General features: G+C 50.4%; 1 protein-coding gene across 4 annotated transcripts in view; it reads right to left on the bottom strand.

The window, feature by feature from the left end:
• The window catches only part of CCDC9B (coiled-coil domain containing 9B), a 32,963-nt gene extending 18,110 nt beyond the window's left edge, over positions 1-14,853 (bottom strand). The window contains exons 1-7 of one of the 4 annotated variants that reach the window (XM_032111182.1): positions 14,442-14,853; positions 8,948-9,001; positions 6,589-6,702; positions 6,085-6,189; positions 5,301-5,363; positions 4,746-4,910; positions 1,407-1,556 (exon numbers count right to left, since the gene is read on the bottom strand). In XM_032111182.1, coding sequence (XP_031967073.1) covers positions 1,407-1,556; positions 4,746-4,910; positions 5,301-5,363; positions 6,085-6,189; positions 6,589-6,702; positions 8,948-9,001; positions 14,442-14,480 — 690 coding nt within the window. In that variant the 5' untranslated portion in view covers positions 14,481-14,853. Of the gene's footprint in view, positions 1-1,406; positions 1,557-4,745; positions 4,911-5,300; positions 5,364-6,084; positions 6,190-6,588; positions 6,703-8,947; positions 9,280-14,441 lie in introns of those variants that run through there. The other 3 variants (XM_032111183.1, XM_032111184.1, XM_032111185.1) reach the window with 3 other exon arrangements.
• Positions 14,854-19,813: the final 4,960 nt, after the last annotated feature.

Genomic DNA, 19,813 nt, shown 5'->3' with positions numbered 1-19,813 from the left:
CATTTGGGAAGTGACCAGGGAATGATCTATTCACTGCTTCCCCTGACGAAGGAACAACAAAAGGAGCTGTCAGGGAACAAGGCTGAACCAGTCTGGGATTATAAACTTCTAGATTCTATGGCTTTAGCCACTGCAGTCTCAGGCCTGCCCTCATACACACTCTGAACCCAGATGCTTTGAGGGTGGTATGAGCAAGGCATTGCCAAAACCACATGTATGGATCCTCAGCCTCAAATTTCATATCCCATAATGAAACCAGATGAGAGATTACCTTTTCCAGGACAGTACATACACCTAAAAGAGGGCACAGGATCTAAAGCCAACATCCAGGCACTCTTCCTGCTGCTGTCTCCTAGTACAGCCCTAACCCCGATGACCTCAGAGACAAGCCTTTAAACAAACCCAGCAGAGAGCAGAACACACTCGGCCTGCACATTACAGAAGAACATTTGACAAGCTCAAGGGCAGGAACAGCACAGGCAGTCAGGTCATTCCCATTACATCCCGGAGTGCTGGCGATGCCTAGACTGAAACAGCGATGTCTGTCATGCAGACTTCTGAGGTTACCAGTGGCTCAATCAGGCAGCACGTTTGAGGTTTATGGCATTCAAAACACTGCTTGGCCACCATGAGAAAGGAGCACCTGGGCTCTTGGAACCTAGGTAAGCGCTGGGGAGGAGGAAAAGCTGAAGAAGAGCATGGGTAGTAGCAGCAAATGGTTGGCACTATCCTAGAGAGGGGCTGCAGATGTCTCCCAGCATTCCTGGGTGTGTTTGGTAGCCACTCCAAGTGTTGTTTTCCTACACAGTCTTTGCTGACCCTGTTTGCTGCAGGCATTCTTCCTTATCTGTGAAAACTCCCAAAGAAGAAAATAGCACATGCCTCTGTGTGTGTAAAGAGGAAGGTATTTGTAAAGAAGTATTTGAAATATGTTTCAAAGATTAACAAAGCTCAGCCAGCTCACTCAGCAGGTGATGGCCAGGCACAGCAGGATGTGGTTCAGAAGCAGGTATTGCCCCGCTCTGTTAACGTTTAAGTCTTGCAGTGAGTCAGGAGGACACTGCTTCTGTCCCACTTTGCTGTGCGGCTCCAAAAAGAAGCTGGTAACAGAGGAGGTGAGATTCATGCCCCATATCTGGCAGCACTTTCATCAACCCTCCCAAAGCAGCATCTGTTTATGAACCCAGTGTGTTTAGGAGACTTCTAGCTTTAGCTAGGACCACAGGAGAGGGAAAAGATTGTGGCTTTCTTCCTTCACAGGGATGGAAGGCAGAGATACGGAGATAAGCTGCACACTATTTAACATACAGTGTCTCCCAACATCCTGTGGCTGGGCCCTCCTCATGCCAGCAGAAGAAGTGGATGCCATGGATAGGTTACAGGCTAGTCACTAGCACTGCACTTACCTTTTCCTTGTTATCCATGGTGATGGCAATCTGCATCCTCCTTCCCCTTCGGAAAGCCACCAAGTGATCCGTCTCCTCCTCACTCAGGTCCGGCACTCGGCCTGAGCCAGGGAAGCTCTCGGCACGTTTCTCGCTGACGATCCTCTTGCCCTGGAAGGGAAAGGCTGAGTTAAGGACACCTCCATTAGCCCTCCTAGAGAGTAACCATCCCAAACTGCAGGATTTTGGGCTGGCAGAACAGAAAATGAGCCAAACAGTCCGTCCTGTTGGCTTATAAAGCTGCCACCCCACTCTAAGGGATCTGTGATATTACAGAGGTGTGTTTAGCTGAGCACAACATGGGCATGGTGGGATTTACCCTGCTCAGATGATCTGCAGCATCAACACTGAGGGATGGTTTTATTTTAAGCTTGCATCTGTATCTTTGAAACAAACGTGAGGTTTTCCCCTCCCCACACAACATTTACTCACCAGTAAAATGTGAGGCTACCTTGGAGCATAAGCCTAGAAGGCAGAAGAGAAAGGGAACAGTGGGGTTCTTTCTCTGCAACCTTGCCCACATAGCAGTTACTCCCCTGAAGTGTATTAGCACTTGATAATTCATCACTTCATAGTCATTTTGTGCTAGTATTTCTGGAATTATTTATTCAGCGGTGGAATACTTTAGAAAACTGATGTATAAACTCCTTAAGCAAGAGCAGTTTACCCCTCTCAGATATTATTTCCAGCTGTCTGTATCAGTGTCATGATTTCACTACATGGATTTACATCTGGTTCTTATTTTGTTAATGATCTTTGTTCCTGGCTGATGTCCTGCCAGTGCCCTCAGCCATCAATTCCACAAAATGAGCACATCTTTTGTACAAAAGGACATACTTTTCCTCATTTAAAAGTATCATCTTTCAGGTCAGTCATGTGCCTTTTTATTTTTGCCTTACAAGGAAATGAGAGACTTAATAAGTCATCCTCATCATTATCTCTGATCTTTTTCTTTTCTCTTCATCCATATGAAGTCTGCTCAACTTCACCAGGGATCAAGGAACCTCAGCAGCTTCTCTCTCTAAAGGATGGCACATTTTACTCTGTTTTCTACCTTGGGCTTCCACATTTACTGGAGTCTTGATTTAAAAAGGCACTCAAAATCTCCAAGGAAAATTCAGTGAAACTTGGGATCTTTTTGTTGCTACGAAATTGTTTTCAAAAACAAAGAGCTCACCCGGACCTCTGATTTGTAGAGAAGACTTGCAGTCAGGGCCTTTGCCATGACATGTGATACCAAGAAGCCTCACATTAGCCTCATCTTCCCTCAGCTCTGCCAGGAGTGCAGATGTTAGCATGGAGGGAGCCTTGCTGTGCACAGCCTCTGTCAGCATGACCTTTTTTACGGCTTCTCAGTCATCGAGCTTCCTAGCACATGATAAATGTTTTAGGAGACACTGGAGTATTTTCAGCAGCAGAACCTCAGTCTCTTGTTTATTCATCTTTCACATCTGTGTGATTTTGCTGTTTCAGCAGAGATAGTTCTTGAGTCAGCCTGATACAGGGGAGAGGAGTGGTCTCTGCTCTGCCTGTCCTGTCAGCCCCAGATGCACAGACACAGTGGAACCTTGTTACACATTCCCTTGGGGATGGCCAGCTGTGCTTTTGGGTTCAGTAATCCTAGGCTGTACTGCTGAGGTTAGAGCCTGAACTGGAGACTGGCCTGGCTCTGCCTTACCCAGAGCACTGGTACGAGGTATTTGGCATTCTAGTTAATATAACTTTTTATTAAAAAAGTAAGCCCAGAGATGGTTTAGAAGGTAACAGCAAGCTATTAATCCACAAGTTGTACATCAAACATTTATTCATCTTAAGTCAATAGCTGTTCCCTAGAGCTCTTCAGTGTTTAAGTGTTGGTGGCTCATCCTTTAGACACTTAACAGGGTCACAGATATGTCTTGCCAGGGAAGTCTGGCACTGGGAGGATGTTTGAAGGTGACTTCATCACTTGCTGTCTGAGAAAGTTCCTCCTGAGACCCAACACAGAGAACCTTGTGCCCAAACACCTTGAGCACAACAGAAGCCTCAAAGAGCATCACTTGATTACAGGGAGGTGCACGTTCCCTGGGCCACTGGATGTTAAAAGGCACAGTGTGAAGGCTGGTGTGTTGGCAAAGCCTTTAAACCCTGCATGTATTGAACAGATGGCAAGGAAGACTCAGAGGAAATACAGGAAACAGCTATTTATCAGAGCTGTGGTAGCTAGACACATCCAGGCTGGGAGACCACCAGATTTTCTGTATAATACCCTTTGCCCTCCCTCCCTTTACCACTCCTTCCCTCCTTTGTTCCCTCTGTCCCTCCCCATTCTGCTCTGGCTAAGCTGCCTCACCTGAAGGCACATTCTGCTCAACATGCTGACATATGTCTTCTTTCCTTGTTTCCTATTTTAACAGTCTGGGTGATCTCCCAGCCTGCTTGTCCCACATTTGGAAATCCTGGTCCTTGGTGTCCCAGCTCCCAGAGTGAGAGATGTCATATGAGGAGAGTGTCCGTGCAGAGCCAACAGAGACAGAGAGAGCAGAGTGATGTCACAGCCACAGTGCCTGGCAGAGTCACCTCCTCCCCTCCACAGGGCTTGTCCTGGGTCATTCCCTGCCTGACAGAGATCTGGGACTCTGGCACCAGCTCTTTAGCTTAGTCAGAGAGACGTGCCCATCTCATGTCTGAGGCATGCCTCAGATTGCACAGGCAGTGTTAAAAATACTCATCCAAGGAGTGCCAGGAAAAAGAACATGGGAACAAAGGAAATCCCTGGACTTCTGTCCAGTTTGTGCAACTTTCCAGCAGGCTTTCCTTTGGGGCATCTTGCTTGACTATGATTTGGGTTATTGAGAATTGGATGTGAGTGGTTTTCTGCACAGCCCAGCAGCTCTGGTGCTGGGACCTTGCAGTGGTCACAGGAAGGATGGTGGTGCCTCATTTAGTCACACCGGTGTCACCAAGCAAGTCCCTCTTTCCAGGCACAGCAACACAGTTTAACACCAGAGTGGCCCAGGAGGGCACTGATGTGACTGATCCCTCAGAAAGAGAACTGGCTACACATGGCTGGGTGGACAGTGCTGCTGAGAGGGTTAGCAAGGCCTGAGGGCTGACTCCTGGCAATCAGATACAGAGAGGGAAGCATGTGGCAGCTCTGAGGTTGTGCTGAAGAACTGTGAAATGAGAGGAAACAAACAGTAAGGGAACTATTCCCTTTGGATGTGGCATGCTGGGAGAAAGCTCAAGTGAGAGGCAGAACAGAAGCCCCTTTGTAAGTCAAGAGGCTGCAGAGTAAGAGGAATCCTCTTCCCTACTCACCTTTGCTTTGTTGTCCATGGTAACAGCCAGCTGCATCCTTTTCCCCATCCTGAATGTGAACATGTGATCTGCTTCCTCCTCCTCCTCGTCTTCCTCACTGCCAAGGCCGAACCCAGGGCTTGTAGGACAGGGGCTTCCCCATTTCTCACTCACCACCCTCTTGTCCTGGAAAATGAACCACTTCCATTAGCAAATCCAGGCCCTTGACTCGGGGATGTGATTCCCTTCCCCAAACACACCTGCACACAAGCGGGGAGGCAGCTACAGAACAGACAGCCCTTGCCCCCAGGAAGTTCTCTGTGCCCGGCACACTGCCGTGACATTCCTGGGGAACAAGGGACTTGTTGTCTGCTCAGCAGCAAAACCCACAAAGACAGCAGGGCTGAAAAATCCTTTGCACTTACAAATCTGACATTTCAGACTAAAATGCCAGAGTTATGGGAAAGAAATGTCATCCTCATCTCTTTCTGTAGCACTCTGAGTTAGCTTGGGAAAGCCTAAGTCCTGCTGGAGGTGGCCTTGGAACCCAAGTGGATGGCTGAGGGCGGTGCTCACCATCGAGAGGGCTGGGCTATCTTGTCCATAGTGTTCAGTCTGGGTAATTGCATCTTTCAGGTCCTGTATGAGAGAAAAATGTGTGCAGCAGCGCACCCCGAGAGAGGCGAGGGCCGTGGCTGGGGTGGGAAGGGAGCAATGCACTGGCCTGGATCCAACAACCCGGAGTGCTGAAAGGAGGGTGGGCTGGCTCAGCAGGCTGCGCATGAGCTCTGGCAGAGGAGTTCACCAAGGGGTTAAGGCACGACTGGCTTCCCAAGCCCCAAGCTGCCAGGATGGGTGGACAGGGCTTATCAGATTTGGTCCAGTAAGGAAGGAAGCCTGGGACTCACAGCCTTTGGCCCAGGGCCACTTGCTTTGCTCACTCCCAAAGCCTAAGGAGATGATACGTTTTCCCAGCCTATGGCATTCTCAGAGGCATTCCTGATGCCTCCAGTGACACACACACACGCACAGCTGATACCCTCTGCCTACATATTTGCAGTGATGCTGACACCTGGGACCTGTCCAGGGCCAAGTGTACCTATTCATACATCCAGTCATCTGCCTATTATCTCTGTGTGCATGGGTAGAGGTGCCTGGGCATGGCTGGAAACATATGTGCAGCACCTAAAATCACTCTGTTCACACACCTCTGCAGAGTTTACCCACACTTTTCAGGGCTTAGGAGCTATTTCCTGTGCTTCAAAGAACTTTGCTGTGGATGGTCTCTCTCAGAAATGTCACTTTGCTGCAGTAGGACTGGAGTGAGAGCTGGCTGTGGTGAAGGAGAGGCACCACTTACGTTGTGAGCTTTGGTGATGGTAATAGTGAGCCCATCCTGCTTAGGCCTCCTGGAGGTAACAGCCATTCCCTCCTGTTCTGCTCGCTTTTTGTCCTCTTCTATTTCCTGGAACATAGATATCAGTTTATCACAAGCCTGTACCTGGATGCTGTTCATTTTCCTGTTTATTTCTGCTAAATGGACCCCCCTCCACCGTTAAGAGGGAGGGGACCACTTGTGTCCCATTTATGGGATGCAGACAGAGGAAGGTGGCAGTGGGAGAGGAGATGCTGTAGCAGTGAGGCAAGTGTCAGTGTCTGTTCTCCAAAGCAACTCAAGAGCTGTAGTTAAAGGCTAAGCTAAAGGCTGAGCTAAAGGCAGAGGTCTGCCTACCTGCTCTGAGTGTTTCCAATACAAACACAGCATCTATATAAAAGTCATTCTGACTGTGCTGACAATCTTCTTTACACTGTGAGTTGAGGACCCCAAATCAGAGCTGGGGAAGGTAAGGACCTGCAGACTCACCTGGTACCTACGTATCAGTGCTTCATTCTTTTTCCGCAAAGCCAAGATTTTCTTATCAAGTTCAACATCTTTCTGCTCTTTCTTCCTTAACACGGCATCATCCACAGCAGCATCCTGGAAACAGAAGGAGTAAAGCTCTTCTCAGTCATCATATCAACAGGATGAAACCTGCTCCTTCTGTCTGGACAGGGTGGGAAGTGAAAGAATCTTTCCCCACCACTTCTCCCTGACTTTCTCCTGACAGAATTGACCTTTCCTTTTCTTACAATTTTTGTTCAGCAATGAGGTAGTTTGAGCAAAGCGCTGCTGCCCCACTTTCATGGCTGTCAGTTGGCTCCAGAGTTAACACCCTGCTTATCTGCATGCAGTACATGACCCTCACCTTTAGGTGTTCTCGGGCACAGAGGAGGTGTGCTGGGCGTCAGACATCAGTGAGGGAAAGGCAGCAGAACCTGCTCATGGCACAGACCGCACCTCCTGCACCAGCCCATCTCTGCTGGCGTCCCCAGTGAGGGGTATCTGATCTAACAGCCCCTGCCAAGGGCTGCTCTGCCAGGACACAGGGACACAGGCACACATCTGTGTCCAGGTGGCGCAACAGGAACATTTAAACTGCTTCCACACATTCTCCTGCTGGACAATGGGATTTTTTCAAGATCTGTGGGAAAAGAAATGGCTTTTCCATTGCCATCCATCATCAGGTATGCGACAGGTGAGCGGATTGCCTGTGTAGCTGGATACACTTCCATGGGCATTTTGCAAGGCTGATTAAAGTCAAATTCAGTATTTATCTGAACAGAAGCTGTTCTGGGAGCACTAAATTGGCAGGTTTGCTGTTTACCGTGCGCTGGGGTGTTGGCTGCTGAGGGTGGGATCAAAGCGGTGCATGCCCTCAAACACACCCCTTTCATCTTCAGATTCTTTTGAAGGAGAACTGGCAGAGCTGCCAGCTTGAGAAAAATTTTAAAATTCCTGCAGAGGTTGTATTTGTGCTCTTCTCTTTTCAAAGCAAAAAATGGAAAAGGCCTGTCAGGCTGTTCTCCCTCTGCCCATTTGTCAGCATTTTGTCTACGCTGCAAGAAGGCTAGTGCCGGGGGGAGGGGGTCTTTCCATTTCCAGCTGGAAACAAGTCACTGAAAGGAAAGTTTGCTGCGGTTCAGCGCTTCTCCTCCCCTTTACTAATGAAGCCATTAAGGTGTTTCTCTCTGCACAACCTGTTTCAGCAAATGCTGGGAGCTGTGAGCGAGAGGTGGTCGCTCGCCTGCACACCCGGGCCCCGCAGCGTGCGGAGCCCACGCTCAGCTCCCAGGGGCTCACCCATTGTACACTTCAGCCCAGTCAGCGTTTGCTCGTCAGCTGCCTCCCCGAGCCAGCCAATAGCAGGGGGCCGTGCCCTCTCCTCCGCTTCTGGAACGAACCTGCTGCCCCAGCCCGTGACGAAGCTGATGCTCAGGGTGAAAAGTGGCTCCACCGTGCCCTCCCCAGAGTAAAGCTCTTCCGGGGAGCCAAGGTGCCCGTATGTCACCGCGACAGAGAGTTATAAATGGCTTTGGCAGAACAAACGTGAGATGGCTTTGAATCAGCAATCAGCTGAACCCAAAGCCTCCCCAGCAGCAGGGCATAGCCACAGAATGAGAGGCCTCATTCTATGGCAAATTAAAATGTCACAAAAGGAGAAAATGGAAAGCTATCGGCTTCAGGCTTCAATTAAATGACGACATCCCGTTGTGTCACAGCCCCTATCCTAAGTGGCACACACACTGGCTACGCAGCTCCTTGGGGGCTGGAGGGACTCCTCGCTTCAGACTGTCTCTGCATGCAGTGTTTTCCCACACACTTCTATGATCGCCTGCTTCTACAGCGAGACCTCGGAGACAGCAGGGTTGGGAAACTGTGAAAGGCAAGAGGTGGGGGGAGGGAAAGGGGACAGGAGCGGCCCGTACTAACGCTCTTCTGCGTAAGCAAATGTATCCGCTCTTTTTAAGAAATATCATCCTCCTTGACAGCTGCAGCTGAAGCCCTCACCAGCACAGGCACCATCCAGCACTGCCCGTGTTTCTGTTTGTTATCTGCCTCCCAGGAGGCACATTGTCTCGAGCCAGCCACCGCAACCTGCCCCAGCGAGGGATGCAAACCCCGGCACCCAAAATGCGCCCCCTCCCAGCACCCCTCCCCATGGTGCGGTACGGCTTGTTTGCTCCCTGTGCCTGCTGGCAGCCAGGCGAGGCAAGAAAACGACAAAGCGACAGCCACCGAAAGGCCACCCTGAAGGAAGCGAGTGCGAGTCCTTGCGTGGCCTTTTGGGGTGAGGGACCCCAGCGCCCGTGCCCCTCCCTGGCCCCGCGCAGGCAGCACTCACAGCTCGGTGCATGTTGGCCATCGGCGGCGGAGCCCGGCGGATTCCAGAGCAGAGCTAAAAGAGGAGAGCCATCAGACGGCCTTTCTCAGCACTGGTTGCACAGCATACAAGATCATGTTTTGATTACAAAAGCCTCGTCTGGGCTCTCAGCCAAGAGCACTGGCTGCCTAATATACCAAGCACAGACAGGGTTTGGAGTGCCTGTGTCCTCCTCTCCAATCTCACTCTCTTTTTAAAAGAAACACTCCCCCTTTTTTCCCCCTCCTGACTCCTTTTAACTTCCTGATGCCACAAGCCCTCGTTCAAAGTGGGAAAAGCCGGTTGAATAATGACGGATGGATCAGGCAAACAGCTTGGCTTCGCTGCGTGGCCATTCCCAGGGTCGTGTTGTTTGTTATGCATGGCTGGCTCCACGCCTGGCGGGCCAGGAAATATCTGGGGTCCTGGATGTCTTCTGAGTGTGAGTGTGTGCAACAGCCTGCATGGGAAAACATGGGTCAGATTTGCCTTTTTCTGTTTAATTTCAGTATTCTCTGGGAATGATTTCCCCACTGTTAAAGTGGGCCTTTCTTTCAGGAAGGAGCAGAAGAGTGCTGTGGGGTGGGCACCACCAGCTGGCAGCAGGACTAGCAGGAAGCACACAGCCAAAGCAGAGGGACTTCTGTAAGTCCCTGTCTGAAAGCTGCCAAAACAACCCTCAGAAGAGTCACAAGTAGCACAGGGGCTTTGAGGGAACAGCATTCAGCTGCTGCATCTTGGGTTTGCCATATGAACCCTTACCTCACCACAGAATATCCCGAGTTGGAAGGGACCCACAGGATCATCCAGCCCAGCTCCTGGCCCTGTCCAGACACCACAACAATCCCACCCTGTGCCTGAGAGTGTTGTTCAAACCATCCTTGAGCTCTGGCAGCACTGGGGCCATGACCATTCCCTGGGGAGCCTGTTCAGTGCCTGACCACCCTCCAGGGGATGCTTTTCCTGATATCCAGCCTAACCCTCCCCTGACACAGCTCCAGCTATTCCCTCAGCTCCTGTGCCTGGTCACAGAGAGTAAAGTTCAGAGCTGCCCCTCTGCTGCCCCTTGTGAGGAAGCTGCAGACCCCAATGAGTCTCTCCTCAGTCTCTTCTAGGCTGAACAAACCTCAGCCACGTGTCCTGGCCATGTGCTACAACCTCCCTCAACACAAACTGGCTGCCCTCTCCCTCTGTCCTGAAGGACACAGATCAAGTGTGAGGCAAACAGGAGATGGAAGCACACCAGGGAATGGTTTTTTGCCCAAGGACTGATGCACACCCCAACTTTAATGTGGGCCCTGCTGTGTTCATATGTTTAAAAAACCAAGCTGTCTCACTGCTGCCACTGTCCCCCTCTAAGAACTCCTCACAAAATCCGAGAAGTCTGACCCGAAACCCAGAGTGGTTTATGGGAAACTTGCCAAAGACTTTGCAGAACTCAGAATCTGGTCCCTTCTCTGTGCAGACTTGGGCTGTTGTACATCACAGCTAAGGCACTGAGGAGCTGGAAGTACAGTTTAGTAAAAAGCTCTTGGAGGGACAGACTGACCCATATTAATTAGTAGCTACTCAGTGACGAAAGGAAATTGAAACCATTTCCAAGGCAGTGCCTCTGGATTCAGGCTTGATGAAGGAAAGGAAGACTCTGATGTGGGCAGAAAATTGAGCAAAAGACACAAGAGCTTTGCTTGAGCCCAAGCGCTTGTTAAGAGGTTTGTGGTGGACACAGCTGTGCAGGAGATGCAGAGTCATGTGGAGCTTTACCTTGCCCAGGGAACACAGGGGAACTGTGGGGTGGCGCTGCCTTGGTTTTCCAAGCTGGCACAGTCTCTTGTGAGGGTGGAGTGATATCCCATTTTTGGCTGGGTTAGTGGCCACAGGGACAAGGTCAGCCCAGGGATTGGGTTGAGTCAGGGAATCACTGTTCATGGAAACACTTTGTCCAGCACTGGTGCATTATCCTGTTCGTGTGGTGGTCATGTCTCTGGCCTCAAGGAGACTGCACAATGTGCTAATGCCAAGGTTCAGGTTAAAACAGAGACCATTATCCCAAACTCCAAGGCCAGGTTCTGTGTGCAGTGCAGGCTGAACACCACGTGCAGCTGGGTCCATTGTGCTGCCCATGTCACGCTCAAATTGTCAAGGCTTAAGCCAAGTGCTCACAAGGAGTTTCTCCAGACTTCTCCAGACCTTGCAGCCATGACATCCTATGTCCCTGCCATTCCTGGCAGTGTGGCCAAGCTCTTCCAGCAATAAGCAGTGCCATGAACAGGGGTGAAGATCCCTAAAATACCTTTGCCTTTTCCTGATGCCCCTGGAGAGCTACACTCCCCTCCAGGGCAGTGTCGGCTGCTCCTGACCTCAATACAAAGAGCTGACACGTCTCAGCTGTCCTTTACCATGTCTGAGTGGCACAAATGACAAGCACCTACTTCTGCATCATCATCTGAGATCAATGGGAATCCTCAGTGAACACTGCAGACACAGAAACCCTGGGGCAAAATGGCCCAGCCAAGGGAGCAGCATCTGCAGCTGCATTAGTGCGGCAAAACAGGCTGGTTTGGGGACCTGCTTGTGCCCTTGGGACAGTCACAGGAGAAAACAGAACCCTATAAATATGCCAAAATTTATGGGGTTATGAATATGCACTTACATTTGATTATTCCCAGCACTGTGACCAGGACAATCCCAAGACTGGCACTGCCTTCCCATGAGCCTACATCAGGCTATGGCCAATCCTTCCGGACCATCACCTGGCACCAGGGATCCCAATACCCAGAAGTCTGCTTTTGGGAAGGAGAGGAGCCAGAGCAGGTGCCTAGTCTCCTGCTCTAGTGAGCAGGGTGTGCTGGATGCGTGCCATTTTGGGAGTCCTGCAGGAGTTCAGGACACACTGAATCCTGTTGACAGGAACACCCCCACTTGGGTGGCTGCAGGACACCAATCCTGCTCTCTCCAGCCGTTGGTGGCAGCGATTTCCCACATGCAGTAGCCTGACAGAGTACTTCAGGCAGCGAGTGTATCCTGCGTCCATGTGCAACAGGAAGGACATCTGGAGAAACCAGCTTCATTACTCAGCAATTTGTACCCCACCCTTGGAGTTAATCCCTTTATTCTTTAAAATCACAGAAGACTTTTCATAGGTGGGATGGCCTAATTCTGGGCTCTCTTGTGCTCTGGCTGGTCCCATCTCTGAAGCTGCTCAGCACAGTGGGCACATGGAGTGTACCCAGGTTGGCTCTGTGGTTTCTGCTTCAGGGATCTGTCAGCTCTTGCTAACCTCGGGCAGCCCCTGAAGGAGCCGTCCCCAGAGTGGACAGCAACTTTCTCCAGGAAAGCCTGGAAGCTGGAGGAATCAAGAGGATATAAAGGGGGTTTTGCTGCATTGCCCTGCTGTGGCTGCACAGCACAGGGGCTCAGCTGACTATCCTTAAGCACAGCCTCCAGCTGCCTACTTGGAGCCCTTGCTTTGCACTTGGGGCAAAGTTTGCGGGAGATTTTTCTGGGGCAAAGGAAGCAAAGCAGGGCAATGACCTCTCCATTTTGTGCTTGTGACAGTGAAATAGTCCTTTTCTCTAATCGTGTGCTGCAAGGCCTTTCATTTTTGGCACAAAGAACCATCTCTGACAGGAGTCTGCCATCTCCCTGCTCCAGGACAGCACTCAGCAGCTGGCACAAAGCTTTGCCCCATATTTTATCAGTAAGGCTGTGTCTCTCTGCCTTACACAAAGACTGAAGGAAAGACTCTGATTCTTCAAAAAACGCAAACCTGTCTGCCCCGAGAAGCATTCCTGGCATCCCTTCATCAGCCCTTCCACCAGCAGGAAGTGCTTTGGTGTGAAACCCTCCCTCCTTTTCTTTTTGCACTCCGTGAAACTCCTCCAGAGCACTCAGTACCATGCTGCCACTTTTCCCAGTTGCACTTCACCCAGCCTTATTCTGGCTCCTCTCCATTTTTTGCATGACCGCTACCGAGTCAACAGATGGCACTCGGGAACTGCTGGGAGGATCTGGGAGGCAGCTGCCAAAAGCCCACTGAAGGAGCTGAAGTCTGGCTGCTGTGGGAGGCTGTTTTTGTATCATGTGTCAGGACTGCAGATAAGACACAGGGACGAGTCTCAAAGCACGACTGTGTGCAGCGATGTGCTGCCCGAGGCTCCTGAGCTGAACTAGCAGTCCTTCTTCAGGCCTTAGACAGAGGGAGGGATGGGAACACAGTGTATCAAAGAAGAGTTCCCGGAGGCCTGGAGGCATCCTTCCTACCAAACTTCCCCACAATAAGCCGATTCCTCCTGCCTCCCTTGCCTCCCCCAGCTCCGATCCTTCAAGCAACTGCACTGCAGGATAAAAAAGGGGTTGAGGTGTTTCCTCTGGCCAGGAGAAAGGTCAGCATATTCCCTCGACTGGGAGGAGGGACCAGGCAGAAACCTTAAACAGGCTTTAGCTGAAGAGACTCATGGGAATCAAAGGGCTGCTGAGACATTTGTTTTTAAATGGATCAATATACAATTAAAATGAAAACTACCAAAGACAGTTAAAGGATGTAATGGCAGCTGGGTCCTGCTTAAAAGCAGTAAGGATCATAGCTGCCTGTTGGTACTTCCCACAAGGATACCAATAATGGCACAGCACAGAAACATCTCAGGATGTGCAGAGCAGCCTTCTTCCCGTTTGGAACAAGACAACCCCTCTTTTCCCTTTCCATGTGCATCATCCCAACCTGCAGGATCCTCAAGTCCTGTGGGTGAGTTCTGTGCATACCCATGTTTAATGCCACCTTGAAAAAAACCATGATCTTGTCAGCTCTGCCAATATTTTCTGCTCCTGAAAATTTGTCATTCCAGTGTAAGACCTCTGAAGTGGTCATAGGCTGAGCAAATGAAAAATGAATCTGTCCACTTAGTTTCTCCCACTTGCAGACGTGCTCAGCAGAGACAATAGAGGTTTGCTGACCCTGTTCGCTACCCAGCCTTCAGATATAGGACACAGAACCCAGCCTTGGAAGGGTGTGAGACTGTGGGAAGTGGCCAGGACAGCCAGTCAGGCAGGTTTTTTCATCTTTTATGGAAATGCAGTCCTTGGGGAAAGCATGGAATGCTGCATACATCAACTTGTTTGCCCTGTCATCAGCAGGGGCCCAGGGAGGTTCCCCATTCCAGCCCATGGCTTCAGCCCAGATCTAGGAGGACACAGACAGCCCAGTGGCCTGGGTTCACAAGCTGCACAGGAGCAGCCAGGAGCCAGCTTGCCCTTGACATGGTCACGTGCCCTTTGTGAACACCAAAAAGTTAAAATTATTCCACGTATGGCTGCTTTGAGGCTACACGAGTGGTAGTGACCCACTTTTGAGTCTGATGGAAGAAGAAACAAGTGGCAAATTCGGTGCCTCTCATCCCAGCCAAACTCCATTAAAGCCTAACAAACCATCTCATTTCCCTTTGCCAGCAGAACTCAAAAGCAAGCTCCAGAGACCAACCTTGGCTCCAGGGTCTGGACTGGACTGAAGACTCTCCATGGGCTCCAGCGGCGCCACTTCGCACAGATGCTGTATGGATTCGGACTGGGCTCAGCGGCAAGACTGGCTTTTCTTGTGCGGAAGGTCACAGTGTGCAGCTGATTGGGAGGACAAACACAGGAAGGACCAGCCTGCACAAGGCTCAGAGACACCTGGGAGGGGAGGAGATGAAAAGGGGAGTCAAAGTGGCAATTAAATATTAAAGGACCAGTTCAACAATAATTACTACTTGGGTGGAGGGAATGGGTGGAGGTGCATGTGATGCCTGGAAAATATATATATCTTTCCAACAACGTTAGAGTGAATATAAAAGCAAACCTTTACTTGAAAGCTTTCAGGTACACAATATGGCAAAAATCACATGTGGTATAGTAATTCTACAATTTTTATAAGGTTAGTCAAGTAGTATATTTATCATATACTGTCCAATTAAAAGGTTAGTTGGTTAGGTAATAATTCCTGGGGTCCCCAGTGGAAGTAGTCCAGAGCTTTCTTTTGCCCCACTTGTGTTATGTCTGGTCCAGATTCTGGTCAGAAAACAGAGCGTCCTTGTAGTTGGTTCTCTTCTTGGAAGAAGACTACACAATATTTAGGTTTATAAGGTTAGCTTATTGCTCCTAAATGTGGGGAAGAAAGATAGGAAAAACACTAGAAGCTACAGCCATGCTTTAGCAATCTACAAAGCTACAACTATATGAAAAATATAAAATGCTAAAAATCTTAGGCATCACATGAAGCACGTGCAGACTTGCTGGGGCTATGCCTGGCTGCTGAGTGCTTCATTCAAATGGCAGAAAGCTTCTGGAAGTGCAAATAATCCCTGCCCCAGCAGGATGGAAATCATCATTCAAGAGGGTGATACCTTTCTCTGGGCATCCATTTTGGGTCCCTGAGCGAGCTCCTGAGCCAGGTGATTCTCCCTTGGGAATGTAGATATTTTGCTGGCCCTTCTGACTTGATCCTGCAGCAGGGCTGAGATGTTGCTCAGGCCTGGGGACACTGTGCAGTCCAAACACATGGGATTAGGGTGGGCTACAGTACAGGGTTTAGAACTGGGTTAGTAAAAAGGAAAAGTTCCATTTCCTTTCTCCCTAGAATATTTTGTTCCATTCAGTACCTTCAGAAGTAATTGATTAAAAACACTCTTCCTTTGCCCTGTTGTTATTGAAACCTTTTGATGAGAAAGGTTTGGAACACCTAAAAATGCCTTTTTTCTGGAAGCACCAGCTGAAATTCTTGGAGCATTTCTGAAGCTCAGTTACTAACCAAAATAAAAGCAGAAACATTTAAACAATATGAAAAGTGGAACCTTTCCACTCCACTCATGTATCTGCTCTTGAGGCTAAAGAACTGGTTTTCATCCCCCCAAGGCTCTGATCCTCCTGAAATGAGCCATTTCGGCCAATTTCCTCTCCAAAATGTCAGCTGGGCCATCTCTGGATGACACTGACTCGCTGGCACTGGTGCCATTGGGACCTTGTTTAGGCTGTGAAGGTATTGTAACAGGCACAGTTAGTCAAGGTGTCGCATATCCCAGCACCTTCTCTGGCCTTCCGCAGGCTGAGAATTTATGTTCCAAATCCTCATAGGAAGAATATTTATGTGCAAGGGATGAATTACTCTGGGATATCTCAGGATGCTCTGAGGGAACTGGCTCGCTGTCAGTCACGCTGGGAAATGGTGTGAACATATGGGCAGCTTCAGAGCGAATGTGGCTGCGCTCCTAGCACACAGCACCGGGGAAAATGGGACAATATTGCTACAGCGAGACTTCCCCTGCCAAGACAAAGCTGAATTGGGTCTCCATGGGCCTCCTGCCCCTTCAAACACACTGCAAATTCAGCACATCTCTTATTTGCTTCAGTTTGCAATGTACCGGAGCCCAGAAACATAACTGCCATATGCCTGCAACCTTCTCAGACTTGGTCTTGGGTCAACAGCTATTTACAGGTTTCCAGAACTGCAGGAGCCTTGCAGAACCCTGAGAAAGAGAGAAGGGCCCTGCACGGATCTCTCTGTGCTGTGCTGCATGTGGGTCATGCTCCAGCACACACCCTGGGCAGAAATAACAACTGACAAAAACGGCCTGTGAGCCTGATTCCTGAGCCCGTTTCAACTTCATGCCTTAAACTGGTGCATACTGGTGAGGATGCTTCTTATTGACACAGACAAGTGCACAAATTTTGGAAGGTGATGGCTGCTCCAAGCCCATCCCAGTACAGAGTGGTCACAAATGGCACTGAACAAATAGGCACTAAATCTTATTCTTTTAGGGAGTTATACTTGTAAAAATTCAAAATTTTGTTGCACCTATGAACCAGAAAAAGGTCATCATGGGCCAGGAGCCGGAGGAAAAAGGTGGGCTCTGTGAAGTGCAAACATCTGCAGAGACACATGTCCTTCTGTGCACAATGAAAATGCTTATGCTGTGCTGCTGGGACAGCAGCAAATCAAACTGGCTGTGTAGAAGAGACCCAACATCCATCTGGGCCCTTCTCTTCAGGCACCCAGCAACAATGGCTTGGTGTAAAATGTAAACATTCATACTAACACCTCTGACTCAGGCCCTGGCACTCAAGCCATGACTAAAGCACTTTATGTCTCTAAATTAACCCCTCCTGAAGTTGCAGAGGGCGGGCAGCTACATTCACCTGTAAAATAAGCTCTGCACAGGGAAGTGACTGGGGCTCAGTTGGCTAATGCAGCACTGCCCCTGCCAGAGAGCTGTTCTCTGGCTAAGGAAGCACTTTCAGTGGCCGAGACAATGGGAGGTTTATGCAGCAGGAGCAGCCAGGACTGCTGCTGTACCCATGGAAATCTTCCAGCACAGGAGGTGTCTGGCACACTGTCACTGGCTTCAAGCAGCAGAAATACCCTGGCTCTTTCATTGCTCCAGTGAGCAGTGACAGACCAGGGTTCATAAGCTGGCTGCAGATCCACGAGCCGTTGCACATTGCCTGGAAACCAGCAGTCTGCTGCAATCCGAGGCAGCTGCGCAGTGATACCCAGCCTTGCTTTGGCCATGGTGACTTCAAGGGCTTGGGTGTCCATGAAACTCATGACATGGGTGGTTTTGCACTGTCCAAAACATCATAGTGGTGTCACCACTGCAAGCTGTCAGCTTTGAGCATGGTTTCCGTGAGATGCAAGGTAGCATTGCATGCAGAAAGAGAGGCAGGGATGCATCCCAATCCAGAGACTGATCTGGACCACTTGGCTTCCATCCTGCTGACTCACCCATCATGGTTTGCCAGGCACTGTGAAAGAAAGTTCCTCTGAATGAAGGATGGTCTCATCTTGATGGAATTGTCTTGTGGGAAGCATTTATGTTTCTAAAATAGTCTGGGAGCCCCATTAGCTTGTCCTTCCTGCTCACCCTTGGGTTGTTTCTGTAAGGAGAGGAAATACTGCGATCAGCACATGCCTCCCCTAGAATGACACTGAGATCTGCCCCACCAGTCTCAAACTGGCCAAGCACACGGAGGTCACAGAGTGGCAATATTCCAAATGGCACAACGCATTAAGGAGAGCATCAGCTTCCGGCTGATGGAAGAGGCACCTTCTCCTCTGCTGCACTGCAGGGGCAAGAGCCAAGCAGGTTTTGAAGTAAGGGACAACTGGATTCCCAGAGTTTGGCCACCACAGCCGGTCCTTCCCAGCCCTGGCCATGCAGCGGCAGCCTCAGGAGGGATGCAGGTAGCCCTGCTGCCTGACTCAGGCAGTGCTTTGCAGCCAGCTGGGACCACAAGCCCTGCTGTAGTCCCTGGCTAAGGGCAATGAAAAATAATTAATCCGTGTGTTGAATACCTTGCAGCAGTACAGAGGAGCTGCCAAGCTGTGGGAGTGAGGAAGCGTGATCACCCCCACTTCCTAGACAAGGAGTTCACACCTCGGGCTGAGCCAAACTAAAGCTGTAAGATGTGCCTGTCTGTCAGAAGCAGTGGGATGTTTGTAATCCAGCTGATTCCCACCATCCTTGCAGCTCCCATGGCTCTGTTGTTATCATTACTGTTGCAAGAATTATTATTTTGCATTGGGAAGAATGAAAAGGAAGTATCACCCATGTCCTTGTCACCACATTAATGCCAGCCAATCTTTTCAGCAGATTCAGTCTTTCCTGCTGGGCCACACAATACAAGCTGCTCTAGAGCTGCTCCTTGCAGTGGATCTGATCCTAGCAGGCAAGTGACATTTCTGTGGCTAAGGCTCAGAAGAGCAGGCTGGTCCCCCGTGGCCCAGCCCAGCAGGGAGCGCCACGCTGGGCCAGTGGTGCTGCCAGTAGCCTGTCCTCGAAACTCCCTCCTGCTGGATTTGGAGAGGTGTCAGTCTTCGGTGGGAGAGAGACACCCACCTTGGCATTAGGAAAAGCTTTTTGTTCTTTAAACTGCCTCAGGCATTTAAGTCATTAAGGCAGGAAGGACTTACTCTAAGCAGCTAGAGGATTAGTGGGAGTTATAGGATACTCTCTGCTCTAATACTCTCCCTTTTTGCTTCAGCTGTTCTGTATGTGTGAAGCAAAGAGGATGCCACCCTCATGAGAAAGAAGGTCACGGCCACTGTGAGGTCCACAGACATGGCCACAAGGAAGAAGGTCATAACCATCCCCACAGCAAGACAAAGGATGATGACAAGGGAGAGGAGAAGGTCGCTGCCACTCCCATGGCCATACACGCAGATATGAGAAAGCCCCAAGCCCTTCCTACACAAGCTAATGGCATGGTCATTGGTATGAGAACAGCTACAGAAGGAGCAGCCACCTTCCACAAGCTCTGTGGGAAGCCATCCCCATGCACAAAGGGACACATGTAGCTACCACCCACCTCAGAGCAATGTCATGGTATCAGTAGACAAGGACAGATGGATCCTGCAAGGAGGTGAACATGCCTGACCTCCCTGTGTTCTCCATGCTTTCAACTCAGTTGTTTCAAACCTACCATCTACTTCATAAAATCATTTACTTATTTAATGCTGCTAAGAGCCAACATTTCAAAACGCTGCCCTGCACCTGCCACACAGGGCCAGGAGCGATTCTGGGAGCATTCCCAGCCCGGGCCAAGTAGGAGCACAACTGCGGGGATGAGGGACTTGTCACCCAAAGGATGCCCGGTGCCCCGAGCTGCTGTTCCGCACCCACACGCTCAGCCCCATCCCCGACAGCCAGGCTGGCCCCGGGGCTCACAGTTCCTCCCGCAGCGCTCCCCGCGCTGGCGGCTGCGCCCCCGTGCCCGCCCCGCGCCGGGCCCGCCTCCGCCTCCGCGGCCGCGCAAGCGCCGCGCCGAGCCGGGCAGAGCCCAGCCGGGCAGAGCCGCGCCGAGCCGAGCCGAGCCGGGCAA

Source organism: Corvus moneduloides, chromosome 6, assembly GCF_009650955.1.
Source record: "Corvus moneduloides isolate bCorMon1 chromosome 6, bCorMon1.pri, whole genome shotgun sequence".
Taxonomy (NCBI): Eukaryota; Metazoa; Chordata; class Aves; order Passeriformes; family Corvidae; genus Corvus; species Corvus moneduloides.
Note: the sequence above shows the minus strand (reverse complement) of the source record. Positions and strands in the feature narration are given on the sequence as shown.